The sequence below is a fragment of the Gekko japonicus genome, unplaced genomic scaffold (genome assembly GCF_001447785.1).
Source record: "Gekko japonicus isolate JY-2015 unplaced genomic scaffold, Gekko_japonicus_V1.1 scaffold1040, whole genome shotgun sequence".
In the NCBI taxonomy this organism is placed as follows: Eukaryota; Metazoa; Chordata; class Lepidosauria; order Squamata; family Gekkonidae; genus Gekko; species Gekko japonicus.
In genome coordinates, this window is record NW_015162511.1 from 87,154 (window position 1) to 106,536 (window position 19,383).

At 46.0% G+C, this 19,383-nt stretch overlaps 2 protein-coding genes across 2 annotated transcripts in view; one reads left to right on the forward strand and one right to left on the reverse strand.

The window, feature by feature from the left end:
- Window positions 1–848, forward strand: part of GPR119 (G protein-coupled receptor 119) — a 982-nt gene extending 134 nt beyond the window's left edge. The window contains exon 2 of the mRNA XM_015406147.1: window positions 8–848. Coding sequence (XP_015261633.1) covers window positions 8–848 — 841 coding nt within the window. The remainder of the gene's footprint in view (window positions 1–7) is intronic.
- A 10,037-nt stretch (window positions 849–10,885) lies between these two features.
- The window catches only part of SLC25A14 (solute carrier family 25 (mitochondrial carrier, brain), member 14), an 18,124-nt gene continuing 9,626 nt past the window's right edge, over window positions 10,886–19,383 (reverse strand). Inside the window, exons 6-9 of the mRNA XM_015406156.1 lie at window positions 14,975–15,099; window positions 13,022–13,157; window positions 12,330–12,410; window positions 10,886–11,317 (exon numbers count right to left, since the gene is read on the reverse strand). Of these exons, the coding sequence (XP_015261642.1) occupies window positions 11,276–11,317; window positions 12,330–12,410; window positions 13,022–13,157; window positions 14,975–15,099 (384 nt within the window). The 3' untranslated portion in view covers window positions 10,886–11,275. The remainder of the gene's footprint in view (window positions 11,318–12,329; window positions 12,411–13,021; window positions 13,158–14,974; window positions 15,100–19,383) is intronic.

Here is a 19,383-nt window from a genome sequence, read left to right on the forward strand (position 1 = left end):
TCGCTGATTCTTTGGTTGGCTTCACCATAACTGGGCTGGTTACAGAGGAGCTGGCTGGCCCCACCCACCATACTTCCCGAAATTACTGTATCCTGCGCATGGCCTGCATCGCCTGCCCCTCAGCTGCTTCCATCCTTACAGTCATTCTGGTGGCCTTTGACAGATACCTGGCCATTAAGCATCCATTCCGATACTTCAAAGTCATGCATGGCCTAGTTGTTGGGGCTTGCATCGGAGGGCTCTGGCTCCTCGCCTTCTTGATCGGCTTCCTCCCTTTGATCGTCCAGAGCTTCCAGAAGAAGAGCTACCAAGAACCATGCACTTTCTTTGGTGTCTTCCACCCCACCTACATGCTCACTATCTTTTGTGTGGCTTTCTTCCCAGCTTTGTTCGCTTTCGTCTACATTCACTGTCACCTGCTGAAGATTGCTTCTTCGCACGCCCAGCAGATTCGAGAGCGGGAGCAAATCCGCTCATCAGGAACTTGCCCGGCCCTGCAGCCCTCCAGCGATACCAAGGCCATGCGCACTGTGACCATTCTAGTGGGGTGTTTCGTCCTCTCCTGGTCACCCTTCTTTGTTGGGAGTATCGTGCAAGCTGCATGTGGGGGCTGCATCTCGCGTAACATCCTTGAGCATTACTTGTGGGTGTTGGGCTTATGCAACTCTCTCATGAACCCCGTAGTCTATGCCTACTGGCAGAAGGAAGTACGCTTGCAGATCTATCAAATGTGCTTGTGCATGAAGAGGAAGGTCTTCCCCCTGTTCCATGCTGACAGTCGTCATCATACTCCCAGCGGGACTCTGGCTTCAGTTCACACCATCTCACTGCCCAAGCTCGAGGAGTGACATGGTAAGAGACGTCTCTGTGTGTATCACCTGGCCTTTCAGTACGGGGTTGTGCCAAAACTTCTACCTGAAGCTCTCACCTGGTGAAATACTGTTTCAGATTCTTCTCTCAATGGTAAGAACATCAAGGCTCCTTTTATAGGCTCCAACGTTGCTTTTGGAGGTGAACATACAAGATGTTTATAATGTCTCTGTACAATCTAGATTTAAAAACTTGTAGATTTAGTGGGGGAGCTGCGGTGGCTTAAGTGGTTAAGACACTGAACTGTAGGCTGTGGAAGGTCAGTAGTTCAGCAGTTCGAGACCCGGGGGCCGCATGATGGAGTGAGCTCCCATCTCTAGTTCCAGTTCCTGCCAACCTAGCAGTTCGAAAGCAAGAAATTGCAAGTAGATAAATAGGTACCACTTTGGTGGGAAGGTAACAGCATTCCGTGTGCCTTGGTGTTTAGTCATGCCGGCCACATGACCACGGAAACGTCTTCGGACAGCGCTGGCTCTTCGGCTTTGAAACGGAGATGAGCACCGCAACCCTAGTTGGATTCGACTGGCTTTCAAGCAAGGGAACCTTTACCTTTACTTTACTAGATTTAGTGGGCTTTAAGGGGCCTGGAGGCAGGCATTGCTAATTCCCAAGCAACACCAGTGTCCTTTCTCTCAAAATCACCTCTCGTCCCAGCCCAGTCCAAACTGCTCTTCAATCCTTCTTACATATGCATAGAAGAAAGAGTGGTTTCAGAGTGTTTGTGCATACATACCTTGTACCCCAAGCTCACACTGTCCCTCATCAATAAGCATGTTATGCCAAGCTTAAAGAGAGACATTTCTTCATTCTACACTACTGTGCAGCACAGTGCACTATCTGGCACCTGCTTCCTCCTTGGCACAACACTTTGCTAGTGCAAAACTTTTAGGGTTTTTAAAAAATATATATAACAAGTGGAGACCCGCAAGAAACTTGCGGAATGGTTATCCTATTCCTCACACCTTTGCTTCCTCCTGTCTCCCTCTACCTCTCTCACACTCTTTTTCCCTTCTGCCCCCCCTTTCTTTTTCTCCTCCAGCTATGGCATTATACTGATCTGTAGTTCCTTCCCTCCTCAAATCCCACCTTCCCCAGGCTCCACCCCACAAATGTCCAGGAATTTCCCAACTTGGAGTTGGCAACACAATTTCCTTCCCACCCAACAGCCAACCCACCTTTATCTGTCTCTCTATCTGCAACTTTCCATCTCCACACCCCTCCCCCACAGCCTCTACCTAGAAAAATTACAGTCTTTCTCCACAGTGGGGACCAAAGCAGCTTACATTATTCTCTCCTCCTTTTTATCTGCACAACAACCCTGTGAGGTTGGCTAGGCTGAATGTATGTGACTGGTCCAAAATAACCCAGTTAGCTTCCACTGCAAGATAGGGATCTGAACCTGGGTCTTGCAAACCCTAATCTGAAGCTCTAACTGATGGCTGCTGATAAACAGTAGCAAGCAGCTGGGCCTACTTGAGTCATGCAAATCAGGTGGTATCAAGTCACCCAGAGGGTGCTGCCGAGGGATGCCAGCCTCCAGGTGGGACCTGGGGATCCCCTGTAATTCCTGCTCATTTCCAGACTACAAAGATAACTTCCCATGGAGAAAATGGATGCTTTGGAGGGTGGACTCTGTGACATTGTACCCCACTGAGGTCCCTGTCCTCCCCAGGCTCCTCCCGCAAATCTCCAGGAGTTTCCCAGCCTGGACCTGGCAACCTTATCCAGAATCCCCTGTCGGTGGCCAGGGGGGGAACCTGGCAACCCTAAAGTCCTGGCAGGCCTAGGCTTGGCAACCTCTAAGTGGGGCCTGAAGGAAACCCCCCCCCCCCAGACTTACAACTGAACTCAAGGCAGCAGAGATCTGTCGCCCTGGAGAAAATGACTGCTTTGGAAGGTGGACTCTGTGGCATTATACCCAGCTGAGACCTCTCCCTTCCCCAATCCCACCTCAAAACCTCTAGGGACTCCCCAGGCCAGGCCCCAAGGCTCCCTCCCTCCCTGAAAGGCCAAAGGAGGCCTGGAAAGGGCCCTTCCCCCACACCCTTTGACTCACAGAGCCGGTTAGAAGCCTCTTCCCCCCCCCCCGAACGTTCTAACCTCTCTCTCACAGGAGGGTTTTTTCTAGTTTTTAGATTTTTCTGCAGGCACTGGCAGACTACTCAATATATAGGAAAAGCTCCTGAGCCAAACGGAGCTTCCTTTTCCTGGGACTAAGGATCCGCACGGCGCCCTCTGTTGGCTATTATTAGAATATATGATGATGATGAAAGGAATACTCTACTTCGGGGGGGGGGGGGATATTAGCCAGTTGAGAATTTCATGGTTTGTACTGAGTCCAAAATACGGATCTCCCTGCCTTGTGGGCTGGAAGAGTACGCAAACAAATGTTCACGTGTGCATCTGTAATGTGTGTATATAAAACAGTGGTCCTCAATATGTGACTTCTGGAAAGCTGCATTTGCGGTTGCCCTCAGCCAAAAGAGCCACATTTACTTCCATCCCGGGCATGGGGCCAGCATCTTGAGGACACCTGCAGTTTATCCATTCCTTTGGTGGCAGCTGGTAGAGAGTAGGAACCACTTGCTAACCATATGCTGCATGGGGCAAAGGCCTTTCCCACTTTCCCGAAACACTGGGCAGGTTCTACATGAGGAGAAAAATGCTCAGAAGCAAAACGAAGCAAAGCCTCTAAGCTCATAAAACCACTAGAAGATACAACAGCTGAAGTGATCTCTGATTCTGTATTGAAGGATGTACCCAGCAGCTCATTACGTCAAATTGCCAGGATGCTTCAGTTCCAGATTTTTGTTTTAAGCCTCTGTTTAATGTGTCCTTGTTGTAGCTGAGCCTACGCAGTTTGTTGTCGCAGACTTATTTTATTCACTGTGGTATTTCAGATTTCCATTTTACTAATGCTCAGAGGAGTCACTATGGCTCCAGTTTGGTGTAGTGGTTAAGTGTGCAGACTCTAATCTGGGAGAACCGGGATTGATTCCCCACTCCTCCACTTGCACCTGCTGATATGACCTTGGGTCAGTCACAAGCTCTGGCACAGCTGTCCTTGAAAAAGAGCAGTTTGTGTCAGAGGTCTCTCAGCCCCACCCACCTCACAGGGTGTCTGTTGTGGGGAGGGGAAGGGAGAGGAGTTTGTAAGCCGCTCTGAGACTCCAAGTGAAGGGCGGGGTATAAATCCAATCTCCTCCTCCTCCTCCTCCTCCTCCGGCACTAAGTGACTATCACTGTGAGATATCGATCTAGCACCTCATTATGCACCTCACTAATGACGCAGCTGTAGAACTCTATCACATAGGAAACCTATGTTTACCCTGGACCTTTGGACCAGGCTCCAAGAATGGACATCTTCTCATTTGCACACAAATCCTAGGTGTGGAGAAAGAGTAGCTTTTACGGATGAGATAAATGCCCCCATATCTGGTCACGCAGCCAGCAGGAGGACTGCGGAAATCTGGCTTTGCTTGTGACCAGTGGAGTGTGAGGCTTTCTATTTCAGACCCTGCCTATTCAGGCAAGAGAGAGGAAGCCAAACAAAACATGCTGCTTTGATGCGAGTGCCCAGAGAGTGAGATAAGAGACGGTAGGAGCGGAGTCCATAATCCCTTCCCCACAATACCCAGCATCCTGACTGGCCCAGAACAGACGCACAAAACGACGGTCGCTGGGAAAGACAAAACTGCATCTTCCTGGCAACATGGCAGATTTCACAAGACACACGCAAACATCCCCCATGGCACATGCATCATTTCTCACTGTTATTGCCAGCCATAATTCTATAATTGTATCTGTCAGTTGCCCTGTGACAACAGGGAAGATGGCTTGGTCTCTGCTGCTGGGCACAGGATCAAGTTGCAGGGTGTTTGTTTATGCCTTCTTGAACTGTATCACAACAGTAAGTAGTTCGGTGGGCAAGAACCAAAATGCAGGAGCTACAGGAAAGGGTACTGAAGGAACACTTCAGAGAAAATCCATTCTTTGTTCCTTTTAAAGCATGGATAATGCCTTACTTCACATCAAAGGACAATCTGTGGACCAGCTTCATTCTTCCCAACTGTTTATACTTGCTGGCTCATCATAGTCACGCACTCTCAGCCTATTTTATCTCACAGGGTTGTTGTGAGGATAAAATGGAGGCTCCACTGGGGAGAACGGCCGGGTATAAAATAAACAGTAAGACTCAAAGGGTAATTCTTAGCCCAAATGAAGGCCTTTTTGGCTGAAGTCCCATCCCTCTGGCATTTCTTACTGGAGGTGAGACTGGTGCCTTCCATCTGGATATGTATAAAGGCACTGCAGAGTGATTCATTTTCAGACTGGCTCGTGTTGTATGGGTGTTATTGTGACAGGCCATTGTCAGTTTTTTTTGTGAATGCATTAGTGATAATATTGTAGGTTCCTTGGCAAGCTGTTATGGGTTAAGGTGCAGCCGGGGGTTATGCTTGTTTTATTAGCACATTGTGGATCCTTGTTTGTAAGTTGGCTCAGTCCCCATTTTAAGAGGGAAAGGTGAGAATTTTTTAAAAATTCTTAAACACCATGATGCATTACTCTAAATTGCTGGTTTGCTCTAGGCAGCATAGCATTTCTGTAGTCCCAAGAGTTTCTGCCTGAAGAGCATGCCTTTCTCACCAACCCACCCATGGGAACCTCAAATACCCCCTGAAAATCCTGTTGCAGCAGATCCCTTTTTCCCCAAGACCAGGATTTCATGGGGCCCTGACTCAGTGGTAGAACATCTGCTTGGCATGCAGAAGGTCCCAGGTTCAGTCCCCAGCATCTTCAGTTAAAGGATCTAGCAGTAGCTGGTGTGAAAGGCCTCTGCCTGAGGCCCTCGAGAGCTGCTGCCAGTCTGAGTAGGCAATACTGACCTTGACAAGAGCCCAATTCAGTATAAGGCGGCTTCAATGTGTTCGTTTTGGGCTGCTGCTGGGATGGGGGGAGAATTCCCAGCATCATCTGAGCGTGCATCCTCCTGGTGGCCACAAGGATTTTGTAACATGCGAAACGGCCCTAGTATTCCCTATCTTATTGTGGTAGCTTTAAGGAAAAAAGATCCTTCCCCATGAAAGACTGCCATTCAGGTGATTTTCTGTGGTGCAGGGCCACTTGTACATGCCATACATAGCCTATGGAAGGGCTCTTTCCTCCTATCACAGCGAGGGGTACTCACTCTGCTTCTCTGTTCTGTTATCACAGCTCTGGAATGTCTTGAGCTAGAAACAGCTCTGACCTGGTCACCAGCACTTTGTGGACTGGATAGAAACATGAGACATCCCTGCGCTGGCTGCTCAGAGAGATCAATGGGAGGACAACCTGAGCTGCTTCCTTAAGGAAACTTAGAGAAGTTCATGGAGATCCACAGCAAGTTGGCTTTCCTGCAGCAGAATCAGCAGCACCCTTGAATGCCAGATGTGCAACATGATGTGGATCCTCCGTGCTCCGACGCTGTTCATCCCTGCTTTCTTTGCAAAAACTTTCTGGAGTATTAAAGCAGCAGAAAATGGTTTCCCCTGGGATCAGCTGTGGATTTAGAAAAGCCTTGGAGTCTCAGAAAAGGCAAACATGATGCCAGTAGTGATGGGGTTCCCGTTAACAAGAATCTGAGAAACCAGCAGACTTGCTTTTACGTGGGGCAACAACCGAAACACAACTTATATTAACACAGAAGGAACAAGAAGAGAAGCATAGTTTGTGCTGGTCATCCTTGTTCATCTCCTTACCTTTGTTTTTGACAAGAACAGAGGGTAGCCAGGTTTTCAGCCCATATACTTCCAGTCTTACAGACTGGAATGCAGCTGGAAGTCTGAGATTTCCGGGCTCTGACTTGGGGACATGAAGTTAGATGGGACATTATGCACTGGCACCTGAATGCTGGTGCATCAGGTCGCATTTTGACCAAGTAAGGGAAAACAAGAGAAATGCTGTCAAAACACAAAATGAAAACTTAGGAAACGAACACAAGCACTCCTTTACATGAGAACACAAGACTGGATTGGGAAGGGGAGAGTGAGGAATGTGCAATCTTGCTTCAAGACTTCATTTTCTCCCCAAAGCTTGGTGTTATCAGAGGTTCAATATAAAAGGGGCTACTTGCACTAAACTTGCCTAGGAGGAGTGAGGGTTGGGTGTTGTTCTGTGATGTCTAAGAAAATAGTTCTCATTTTCTGCAGCCAGTGGAAAATTATAGGTGAGTGGCGCTTATGCATAAAACAGTAGCTTCAATTCTCCTCCTTGAACTTTCCAGTCCTCCCACCACATGCCAAAGATGGTCTTTTTCAGGATGGCCTTTTATGATTCTATCAGTGACCAGCACATAATGGTGCCGGTTAAAGGAAAAATGGGAGGCAGTTAGTACAATATGCCTTTTATTATTATGTAATGCTTTGTTCTGAAGTTGTGATAACCTGCTCTAAGGGTTCACTTTCTTGTGTGCTACTAATGAAAGCAGAATTAGATTGTGGGATGGAAGCTAGGTTGTAAATGCTCCTCCGGGCTTTCATAATAAGAACATAAAACAGAACCAGGGAGAATTCCAGAAGGGCTGAGGCAGCTAGAAAGTTTGTTGCCTATGTACCACTTAACACCAGGTTTGTAAATTGCTAATCACTTAGCTTAAAAGCAACTTCACAAATGTTTTGGGGTCCTCCTTTCAGGCTCTAAGTGACACGCATTGCTGATCTGGTACCCAGTAAATATTTTTGTGGGCTATTATCTTTTGTGGACTTAACTGCAAGGTTGACTTAAGGCATACGGTTATTGATATGGGAGATGTGGTTCAAAACCTGTACAGCTAGCCTAATTGGCACCTCATAAGTGTTAAATGTTCAGATACTCCAGATTATGCAAACACAGCAGGTACAAGCTATTTCCTGTTTAGGCAGTTTTATTGCCCCTTTGATTGTGTTTGTGCTCACTAAGAGAAAGGCATGAACAAGCAAGTGATACTGGGAGAACAAATGTTAGCCAATATGCTACATCATGGCATGATTGCTCGGCTACCCACGCTACCTGAAATCAATTTTTGCCCAAGCAAAGCGTAAGCAAAGAGCAGGCTGAAGGCAGATTTAAGACCAGATGAGAGACAAAGAAGAATAAATGGAGGAAGCTGACGTTCTAGTGCTCTTCGGCTTCACACAGGCCCTTTCACTGTAGCCACAGAGAGCCAGTATAGTGTAGTGGTTAAAATGGCAGACTAGAGGTTGGTTCAAATGCTGACTCTGCCATAAAGTTCACTGGGTGACCTTGGGCCAGTCGCCCTTTCTCAGCCTAACGTACCTCACAGAATTACTGTTATGAGGAGGATAAAAATGTTGTAAGCTGCTTCGGATGAAAACACCTACAATAAAATATAAATTGCTATGCCGATCCATGCACCGTAGGCATTTGGAGATATCCCTACACAGTATGCGCTCACAGAGCCATCAATCAGATGATGCTTCATGGTTCCTTTCAGTACCTATTTCTATAGATTCTTCTTTGTGGCAGAGGCAAGCGTACAGGAAATCATGTGCACACTACAGAAACATGCTGCACAGTTATTTTTATAACCACCTTGTCCTGCCATGCACCTGTTCCTCAATCTGTAACCGAATTTCATCAGCAGGATACATCTTCTACCCAAAAGGGCACCTCCACCTCCTGTAACGTCCCACATATCCAGAACTTTACTAGCAATGCATCATAAACACTTTTATTCCTCTCACGCTGACAATTTCAGTAACCTAGTAAATAATTTGTGAGCCACTAGCAATGCCTTTACAGGAAAAATCAAATATTTTAAAAGTTAGTATTAGTCAAGAGGTTTCCTGCCCCGCTGGCTCATGTCCTAACAAGCAGAAATATTTGTAAGGGCACATATGGGCCAGGGTGGTGTGGTGGTTAGAGTGTAAGACTAGGATCTGGAAGACCCGGGTTCAAATCCCCACTTGCTGAGTGACCTGGGTCAGTCACACACTCAGTCTGACCTACCGCCAAGAATGGCTGTTGTACAAACGTAATGGAAAATAAATGTGAGCCAACTGGGGAGAACGGTGGGGGGAAATGAATATGAAATATTTTTAGAAATATATAGCCAAGTAGTTATTTGGCTAGTTATTGCAAATCAAAATAAGAAATTCTACTCTGCTCTCCCCCCCCCCCCCCCCCCCCCCCCCCTCGTCCTCCCTACCTGTCAAAACAGCAGATTCTGAACACGACACGACCGATCTTTCCATCAAAGCCTACAAAAAGGCGCTGAACCTTTTGACTGAAGAAGAGCACCAGAGTTAACACAACAGAAAAGAAAAGCCTCAAACTGGTGCTCCAAAAGGGCTGGGGGGAAGGGGGAATGTATGGCGTGCTTTAACATTTAGTGTTCCTTATGGGTGATCCCCCCCCCCGTATTCTAATGTCAACAGCTAGAACTCAACTTCGAATACGTTGTATAAACTGTTATCATTATCACAATAAACTATATCCAATGGTAAAAACCAGACAAGGTAGGGCTCTCTCTTTGGCTTACTGCAAGTATGCAGAAAAAAACACGGCTTCGCAAATTAATCAGAAAGAACCGAAAGCCTCAAAAACAGCCTGATGATGACTGAAAATGCTCCTGAAGGAACAAAACATTAAGAGATCCTGAGCATCAGTAAAGGGGGGGAAGAGAAAGAGACCACTTGCTGAAGTCCCTGAGTGAGAACTCTGGGAGAGGGAGCTTTTCAAAAAGTGCCCCCCGCCCCAGCTTGAAAGGGATGACTGGCATTCATCCAACAGGACCTTTAAAACCGAAATGGTCTGGGGGCCCAGGGTACTTGAAGGACAGTCAGCCATGTCAGCCTGCCCACCCATTAAGATCACAGCTCCCTGGTATCCAAAGCAAAGTGGCTGCTATTTAGAGGTCAGGCATTCCCCGTGATGATGTCTCAGATGCAGAATTCACAGCCACTGACCCAATATTGAGTCTTTTCAGTACCAGGTAAAAGTCTGGCTGCTTATCAAGGCATTGTTAATTTGTTTTTGTAAATTGTTCTGTTTTGCTTTACTGTCCCTGTTAAAGATAGGACATTGTGTTTTTATGCTCTTTTACCCTTTTGAACAACCTGTACGAAGTTGTTTAAATGTGTTTTTATTTTGCTATGTTATTGTTAATAATCATTATTGAATTTGTTTTACTGGATTTTTGTTATGGAATTTTTTTAAAGGGGAAGCAGCTAATAAAATACAGTAAATAAGCAGGAATTTAGTGAACTACTCTAGGTATTCCCATTAGAGCACAACAGAAAAGACAGCTTACATTTTGGAAGAAGACTAGGTGTAAAATGCAGTAAGGAAATTTGAGATACACCATTTATTTTGTTTTGACCACCAGTTTATTGCTTCATCTCTCTTCTTCCCTCCCATAGAAAGTGACATCATAGTTCACCTTGGAGGGTTGGCAAACAGGGTACTCCAACATTCCATGATGTCACAGCAGTTTAAGTCAATGGAACACTCAGACAAGCAACTTACAGTCTCAGATAGGCAACTGAAGTTTTTATGTTAGTACTATACCACCCATAAGGAGCTGCGGTGGCTCAAGTGGTTAAGACGCTGAACTGCAGGCTGTGGAAGGTCAGTAGTTCAGCAGTTCAAGACCCAAGTTGCCGCATGACGGAGTGAGCTCCCGTCTCTAGTTCCAGCTCCTGCCAACCTAGCAGTTCGAAAGCAAGAAATTGCAAGTAGATAAATAGGTACCACTTCGGTGGGAAGGTAACAGCGTTCCGTGCACCTTGGTGTTTAGTCATGCCGGCCACATGACCACAGAAACGTTTGGACAGTGCTGGCTCTTCAGCTTTGAAACAGAGATGAGCACCGCAACCCTAGAGTCGGACTCGACTGGCTTTTGAGCAAGGGAACCTTTACCTTTTATACCACCCATACTAGGGACTAGGTTGCCTGCTCTGACCACAATAAAGGAAACCAGCACATCATTAAACACAAGACACACATAAACTTCCAATAAATAGTTTAATAAGGTCACATGACAATGGAGGGAATGCAGCAGCCCCTTGAGTTTCCCCTTTCACAGGTTAGAGGAAGACACAGCCTACTGCAAAACCCACACTGCAATAAACTGCACTGGGAAGGACCTCTGAAACTGTCACAGCTCTTCACAGAAGATACAGACTCCAACCCACACGCTCTCCCCCTCACGCTCCACCTTTCCCTTCTGGGAAAGCACATGCAACAGGCTCCAGGTGTCTCTGGCCCCGACACCCCCCTTCATCCAAGCCACGCTCCCCAGACTGAGCATTCAGCGTGGGAGCAGGATGGTGGCAGGCCTCAGTCAGCACAGGCAAACGACGTGAAGATGCAGGAAGGGGGGGAGATGAGCAGGGAGGGCAGCTGGATCACCCATCAGAACCGGTCCCTAGAAAGGGAGCCTCTTCAGCTGCTCGTAGGTGATAAAAAACTGCCAGCGAGTTAAAGAAATGACCAGTAATGACTGCAGGGCTGTGGTTCTCATTCCCACCCCTCATGCGCTCATTCTCAGCCAACCAACTAAGCGCCTGCTTTCATCTTCCACTTCAAAGCAAGCCAGTTATGCCTGTTTTGAATCTGCGGGGGGGGGGGGGAAGACTCTCAGACCACCTCCTGCTTTGACCAATGACTTGGCTGTCCAGTTCTGTGATATGTCATGGGGTGAAAGTCAGTCTCTGCCCCAACTAAGAGGGACAGCTCCCCAGTCAAGTGAGCAGCAGTTTTGCCTAGAACTCTGCTGGGCTTCCTGGATTACTTGTACAACTAGACGTGCAAAGGCTGCTTATAAACTGCACCGCATATGCTGAGAAAGAGAATGGCGTTCCATCCCTCAAAAGGGAAGACAGCTGTTTCTCAAAGATAGGCTCGTGAGAGATCCTGCGTACTCATAGACCAATGCACTGAGAACACACAGATAGGCCACATTATAACAGATCATTGGTCAACAGTGTCTACTTCAACTGGGTCTTTCTCAGGCCTGCTACCAGAGGTTTATATTGCAAAGCATTCTGTCACTGCTTTGTTCTCCTTGTCATGCCCACTTTATTTCGAGTGTCAGTAGCAGAAAAGGGTCACAGAGAATAAGAACTGGAAATGACCAAATAATTCTAATAACCTACCTTAATTCCTGTCCTAATAAAGGCCCATTCACGTACAGGTCAACCTGTGCTATGTAGACCACTATACCACAAGCAAATGCACAGTTAAAAATGGACACATTCCTCCAAATGACAATATGAAAAACTGGAATACTGCTTTTTTGAAGAAAAGCAAGAACCTTTCAATTGGTAAAGCGCTACCATCCCCAAAATTCCTAACACTACTGCAACTTTCACTCCCTGACTATGATCAGGGACTGAATCCCCCCAGCCAAGCAAGAAGCAACTACTTCAAGAACTTTTCAACATCCCCTGTCCGCAGAAGCCTCACATGTGAAAGGATACAAGGATGTTCCAGGGGCCAAGTCGCAACCAGTTTGGCCAGAATCCTTTGTAGAGTGCAAAGAAGCCCTCACTTTTCCATGTCTGGGGATGAGAGAGAGTTCAGTCTAAATTCCATCTGATGCACACAAGTCAGCACGTCAAAAGCGCTGTGGCCATGTGACAGAGGCAACCAGCTGGGAGAGGGGTCAAATTCAGTCTCCATACCATCTCTAGTCACTTGCCCCTGTCTTTCCAGTGGCTAAAAGGGAATACTGGAAGCCCGGGTGAAGTGCCAAACACCAGTTTCCAGGGGTGGGAAAAGGGCAAGAGTGGGATTTGCATAGGTCAGCGTTCCCAGGAGATTATAGCACTGAGCCTCTCAAGAGAAGGGAAGGAAACAAACCTACAACCAATGAGTTTCAAAACAAGCTGACACCTTGCTCAATTCATACTTGTCTTCTTTTTTTTTTATTAAGTGGGAGGAAAAGGGATGAGAAGAAGGCCCTGTCACATTCCCTACCCCTTCAACAAGCAGCATTGAGGTTTGGGGTTTAGATGAGCTTTTTGTAAGGCTTTTGGGGTAGAAAGGAGCAATCTCCCCATTGAATTTTTTTGGTTATGTAAGAGCACAACAGCCCAGCTGGAAATCTGCCTCACTTCCCATTTTGTCCATGACATTTGAGGGCCAAAGAGGACTCCATCCCAGATCTCACCTTTACCAGGCCATCAAATGTACCCTTGTAGAGATCCACACTCCCCACAATGGCCCGTTGATTCATTAGACGTGTCCGCACCACATCCACTGGGTTCGAAGCGATGGCGCCAGCCAGCCCACAAGTAAAACTGGAACTAGATGGACAAGCATAAGAGCATGAGTTTGCACTTCAGACCGAACGCACTGGGGTTTCGGATTCCTCCCATCTCCAATATCTGTTCTGGAAACAGGTTCTTGGTTCTCTCAAGGTATGGACAAAGCAGATGGTGAGTGCAGGGATCTATACATTTTACTTAGGCTTAGTATCCACCCATTATTTGCAGCCCCCACACCTTCCTTCCTCTGGATCATCTGGTATACAGAGCGGCAGCATAAGTCCCTCACTTTGCATGAGGCTAAATAAATAAATACAAAAAATCAGAAAAGCAGCACCAGGCTCCACTTAGTACTTCCAACCTCTCTCCGAGGCTTGATGTCAAGTAGCAGGCAAGATCCTGACCTTCCTCTGAGTTCTTTGCATGCGCCAGCAGACTCCGAAAGGGGCAGGGCTGGCCTCTCACTGTCAGCACCCGGGGAAGGACAGAACTACACTCAGTCTGTGGGCTCTGAGTCTCTCACTTGCTCAGCAAGCAGAGGCAACCCATGAGAGTAGGTGGTCGGCACAGATAGTAAAAAAGAAGGGAGATGCTGATGCAAGTGGGGCAGAGCCAGGCTGGAGGGAAGATGCAAAAAGTAACACAGTGTAGCAAGATCGGTTCCAGGAGGGAACAGGTTTTACCTCTCCTCACCCAGAAAGCTGTTTAAAAAAAAAAAAACAGACACACACATCCTGTTTTCATCACATATGAACAACAAACTCACGTAAACATAAGAGGTACCCCGTTGCATATCTAGGTTGGCCCAAGTGTTGCCCATTTTCTTTTCCAGCTGGAGCTAGCTAAACTTTTACCCCTGTGCCCATCACGCACAGGACAAAATAGCAAGCAAATGGGATCTACTGCTTACAGAGCATCAACCAAATCAGTGAACCAGCAATGCGACTGATGTAAACAGTATCTTGAAAAGACAGACCTATCAGTACAAACCGTATGCAACGGTTGACTGGAAAAGGTCCCTGCCAGTTATTTGTGTGTGTGTGTGAAAAGTCATTTTCTCCACATCTCCTCCAACTTTCTTGAACTCTTGGCTAGACAGCTAGGAACCAGAATAACCAGTAGGATTTCTGGATATTATAACCAAGAATTTCCCATTCAAATTGCTTCCTAATATTAACAGACAAGGCATTTTTTAGTTTTGATTAATTAATATCTGAATGCTCACCCTTACTAGTCAGCGGTCTAAATGTATGCATGAACAATTCTACCTAAATGCTACCCAATCTATTTAAGGACCTCCCACAATGAGCATCTGCAGCCATCTTTAGATCCCCAAATGTATTCTCTTGCTATGTTAAGGTACTAGATTATTTGAGTTATATAATGGTGACATGGAACAAAGCCCCCGTAATATATGCTCCTTCTAAGATGTGGAGTCTTGTGAGCAAAAATTCTACTTTGCGAGCTACTGCGATTAAAGTTGTGAGCGAGCAACTTGGCTACTGCATAAATTAGTTTGCTCTGGAGCCATCCTTTCTAAGTGAAGACAAAAATGTGTGAGCCGGAGGCTAAAAAGCTGTGAGCTAGCTCACACTAACTCATTTTAGAGGGAACACTGCCCGTAATAATCCCTTAATTTACCAGATGCATCTCCAAGCCTTGACGTAGGAGTGTATTCTAAGGTTCTGTCTCTTCCCCATCTACCTGGCAAACTGATCTGCCTGCAAGCCAACAGCAGAAACAACGGCACTTCCAAAGGCTATTCTTACAGAAAATTGGCTGCTCCTCCCCAGAGTCTATGAAAATTGAGAACCAGGCAGGTAGCCTTAACATATACAGAACTGACAAATACTCACATAAAATGGGTGAAGATTGTGTCCCCCACAATCCCTGAAAGGATTAAGTGTTTCTTGGTGATGTCATAGACTGGCAGCTCTACTCCAACCACAATAGCAGCACGCTGAGCAGTAGGGACCACACCCTGCCAAGAGACAGAAAGTTGCAATGCTTTCACCACCGTTCCCAACTGCCTTGAGATTAGCAGGCTACACAATCCTCCTGGGTGACAAAAAGCCCACTGGATTTCATGCTTACTCTCGGGATGCAGTTCTTTCAAGAATTAGAATTGATAGCTTTATTTGCCTCATCCCCTCCTCCTACATAAGCCGTGGCTGGAACACAATGTGCTGTTTTGCTTATATTCATTTTCATCTTTCCCTTTCAATCCCTCACCCCTATGAATGTGTAACTTAATTTTGATTGAGTGAGACAAAGTCCAGGAAAATGAATGAGTGGAAAGAAGCTTGTATTTGACCACTCCTTAATTTGCAATAATGCCGATTCCTAAACCACCCCCACCTCAATTCTATTATCTCAGTTAAGAAGAAGAAGAAGAGAAGAGATTGGATTTATACCCCGCCCTTCACTTGGCGTCTCAGAGCGGCTTACAAACTCCTTTCCCTTCCCCTCCCCACAACAGACACCCTGTGAGGTGGGTGGGGCTGAGAGAACTCTGACACAAACTGCCCTTTTTCAAGGACAGCTGTGCCAGAGCTTGTGACTGACCCAATGTCACATCAGCAGGTGCAAGTGGAGGAGTGGGGAATCAAACCCGGTTCTCCCAGATTAGAGTCCGTGCATTTAACCACTACACCAAACTGGCTCTCTAAGCTCTACAAATGCAGCTGGTCTGCAACTGTGACCCCCCCAAATATTTCCACCACCTTCTAGAAAACTCTACTGAACCCACACAGCAAAATAAGCAAATCAATATCCTCCAGAGATTTGTCCTCAGGACCAAGCAACTATTTAAGGCTTGAACAAGATAACAGAATGAATTTGCTTTGAAAAATACTATACTAACAAAAACTGATTTATGAAGCCTCACTCTGACGTCCTCTTTTCCCACAATGGTGTACAGCTGGGAGATAGGAAGCCTGGACAACAGTCATAGTTCTCTGCACTGAAGAGAGGCTTTAGATACAAGATAATGGCAGCTGCAAGGAAGTGGCAAAGTTTAGGAACCTTGAAATTCATCCCTACTGCAAAAATATTTTGTTTTATTTTTAAAGTTTCTAGGTAAAGGTAAAGGTTTCCCCGTGCTCAAAAGACAGTCAAATCCAATTCAAGGGGTGCGGTACTCATCTCCGTTTCCAAGCCGAAGAGCCAGCACTGTCCGAAGACGTTTTCTGTGGTCATGTGGCCGGCATGACTAGACGCCGAAGCGCACAGAACACTGTTACCATCCCACCGAAGGGGTACCTATTTATCTACTTGCAATTTCTTGCTTTTGAACTTCTAGGTTGACAGGAGCTGGGGCCAGAGACGGGAGCTCATTCAAATAACCTAAGGTGAATTTCTGCAGTGATGAAGCGGAGGCTCTTTTCTCAGTAAACATCTTTCAGCCTCTCTTCTACACCAGTATTATTCCCTATGCCATACCTCTCTTGCTTCATCTGTCTACTCAATCTGTGCACGGGGTGTGTGTGTTCAACATTTTGCATTCAGAACTGCATCTGTGAAGTAGCTTTTATCTGACCCAAAGCAATTCGCTTCTGAGCATACAATTTGCACTGGCACGTGTGGCAGTATTACCCATGCTGAGCCACGAGTGCCACTCTTTTTTTGGCCCTCTGAGGTAGCTAGATGCCAGAGACCATCCTGAGTCTCTACCTGGCAACCTACAACTCTACTGGCTCGGCCAAACAATAGAGGGCTTCTCTCTCTCTCTTAGTGCTGCCACTAAGTAGTCGTTTTAGGACTGATTTATTTATTTAAAGCATTTCTAGGCTGCCTTTCCACCCAAATATGGTCCCCACGGTGTATTGCCAAGAAGGCCAGTACTCCCAACACTTGTACAGCATTGCCAATCTAAGGCTCTGCCTGGTACCTGCATCTCCTGCTACCCATGGTCTGGTTACCACAGGACAGCTTGCCGTATTTACACATTTCTAGGGAAACAGCAATTTTGCAACTGAACACCTCTCTCCTCTGGCACCCATTTTGAGTGTTTGAACGATGGGATTTATGTGGTTTGGAGAACAACTGCCAACATTTAACATAGTAAAGTATTAAAAGTTAAAAAATCTACACGTATAGTATCTGCATTGCAATGGACTGAGCAAGGAATAGAAACGAAAGGTGCAAACACACAATTCCCCTATCCTTTACCCTACACATGCCCTAACCAGTGCTCCCTCTAAGCTGAGTTAGTGTGAGCTAGCTCACAGTTTTTTAGCCTCCAACCTACACATTTTTGTCTTGGCTCCGGAAGGATGGCTCCAGAGCAAATTAACTGATGCAGTAGCCCAATTGCTCACTCACAACTTTAATGCCAGTAGCTCACAAAGTAGAATTTTTGCTCACAAGACTCCACAGCTTAGAGGGAGCATTGGCCCTAACTGGTCTTGTTCTAAGGCAGGCTCTTTAACTTAGAAGTTAATGTTCTAAAAACTTCCCATGACTTTGGTGTCTTTGTCTAGGCAGGCAGCCCTTTGTCTGCTGCCCGTGGCGTCAGCAGCCATCAAGATAGATATGACAGCTCCCACTTTCAGATGGAACCAACCAAAATGAACCGGCAAAAATGGACCCCTCTCCCTCTGTGCAAAGGGATTTTATCTCTTTTGTTTTCCCACCCCTTTTGTGGGTCAACTAATCCTTTCCTGAAATCTCCAGGAAGATACAATCTAGCCTCTTGCAATTCCAAGCCGCTATGCCAACTTCTAGGTGTCAGATTCCAGCTACGGAAGTATGATCTAGCCATTTCATTGTGACTGGTCAGGATAGTCATTAGCATTTCCAAAACTCTGGTGGCTGGTACCTGGGGAATGCTTGGGAGCAAGTGACTTCTCCCTTCCTGCTTGTCTTCCATGAGGAGAAAGAAAACTTTTTAAAACTAAGTGTGGGTTTTTTGCCAAGCCCAAGCCCTGAAGTAAAAAGGTATTTCCCCACACCATACCACTGAGGAAAATTCAGATGCTCCTTGAATTATGAATTAAACAGAAGTACTGAACTGGATAGCTCGGGCTAGCCTGATCTCATCAGATCTCATAAGCTAAGCAGGATCAGCCCTGGCTAGTATTTGGATGGGAGACCTCCAAGGAATACCAGGGTCATGAGGCAGAGACAGGCAATGGCAAATCACCTCTGAAAGTCTCTTGCCTTGAAAACTCCACCAGGGGTTCCCATAAGTCAGCTGTGACTTGATGGCAAAAAAAAAAAAAACCTTAGGGAATTTATGTTGGTTAGTGGAGCATGTGACAGAATTTCAAAAGAAAATTGGCTTGTGTTTCAGAGATTACAGCAAAGCTTTTGACTGTGTGGATCATGAAAAGCTTGGGTTGGTTTTAAAAGAAATGGGACAGAATGGTTCCCAGTTGGCAAAGATGTCAGACAAGGGTGCATTTTATCTCCGTTTCTCTTCATTCTATACGCAGAACATATCATAAAGGAAGATGGAGTGAAAACTGGTGGACGGAACATTGACAAGCCGAGATATGCAGATGACACCACATTACTGGCAGAAAACAGTGAAGACCTGAAATGATGACTGATGATGTTTAAAGCAGGAAGTGCCAAAGCAGGATTACAGCTGAACATCAAACATCAAGAAGACAATAGTAATGACTACCGGGGAATTACACAATTTTAAGGTTGATGCTGAAGAAATAGAAATGGTTAAAGATTTTCTATTCCTTGGCTCAGTCATCAACCTAAAAGGAGACTGCAACCAACAAACCAGAACGAGACTGAGACTGGAAGAGCAGCCATGAAAGAGCTAGAAAAGATTCTTAAGTGTAAGGATGTGTCACTGGCGACCCAGATCAAGATAACTCATACTATAGTATTCCCCATTACTATGTATTGGTGTAAAAGTTGGAAAATGAAGAAAGCTGCCAAGAAGAAAGTTGCTTCATTTGAAATGCGGTGTTGGGGAGGAGAGTATTACAGATACCACAGCCCACCAAAAAGACAAATAAATGGGTTCTAGATCAAATCAAACCTGAACTCTCCCTAGAAGCTAGAATGACCAAACTGAGGCTATCGTACTTTAGTCACATGAGAAGACTCACTGGAAAAGATAATAACACTAGAAGAAGTTGGAGGCAGAAGGAAAAGAGGAAGGCCCAACATGAGATGGACTGACTCAATCAAGGAAGCCAGGGCCCTCAGTTTGCAAGACTTGAGCAAGGCTGCTAATAATACGACATTTTGGAGGTCATTACTTCATAGGGCCACCGTAAGTCAGAAGCAACTTGACAGCACT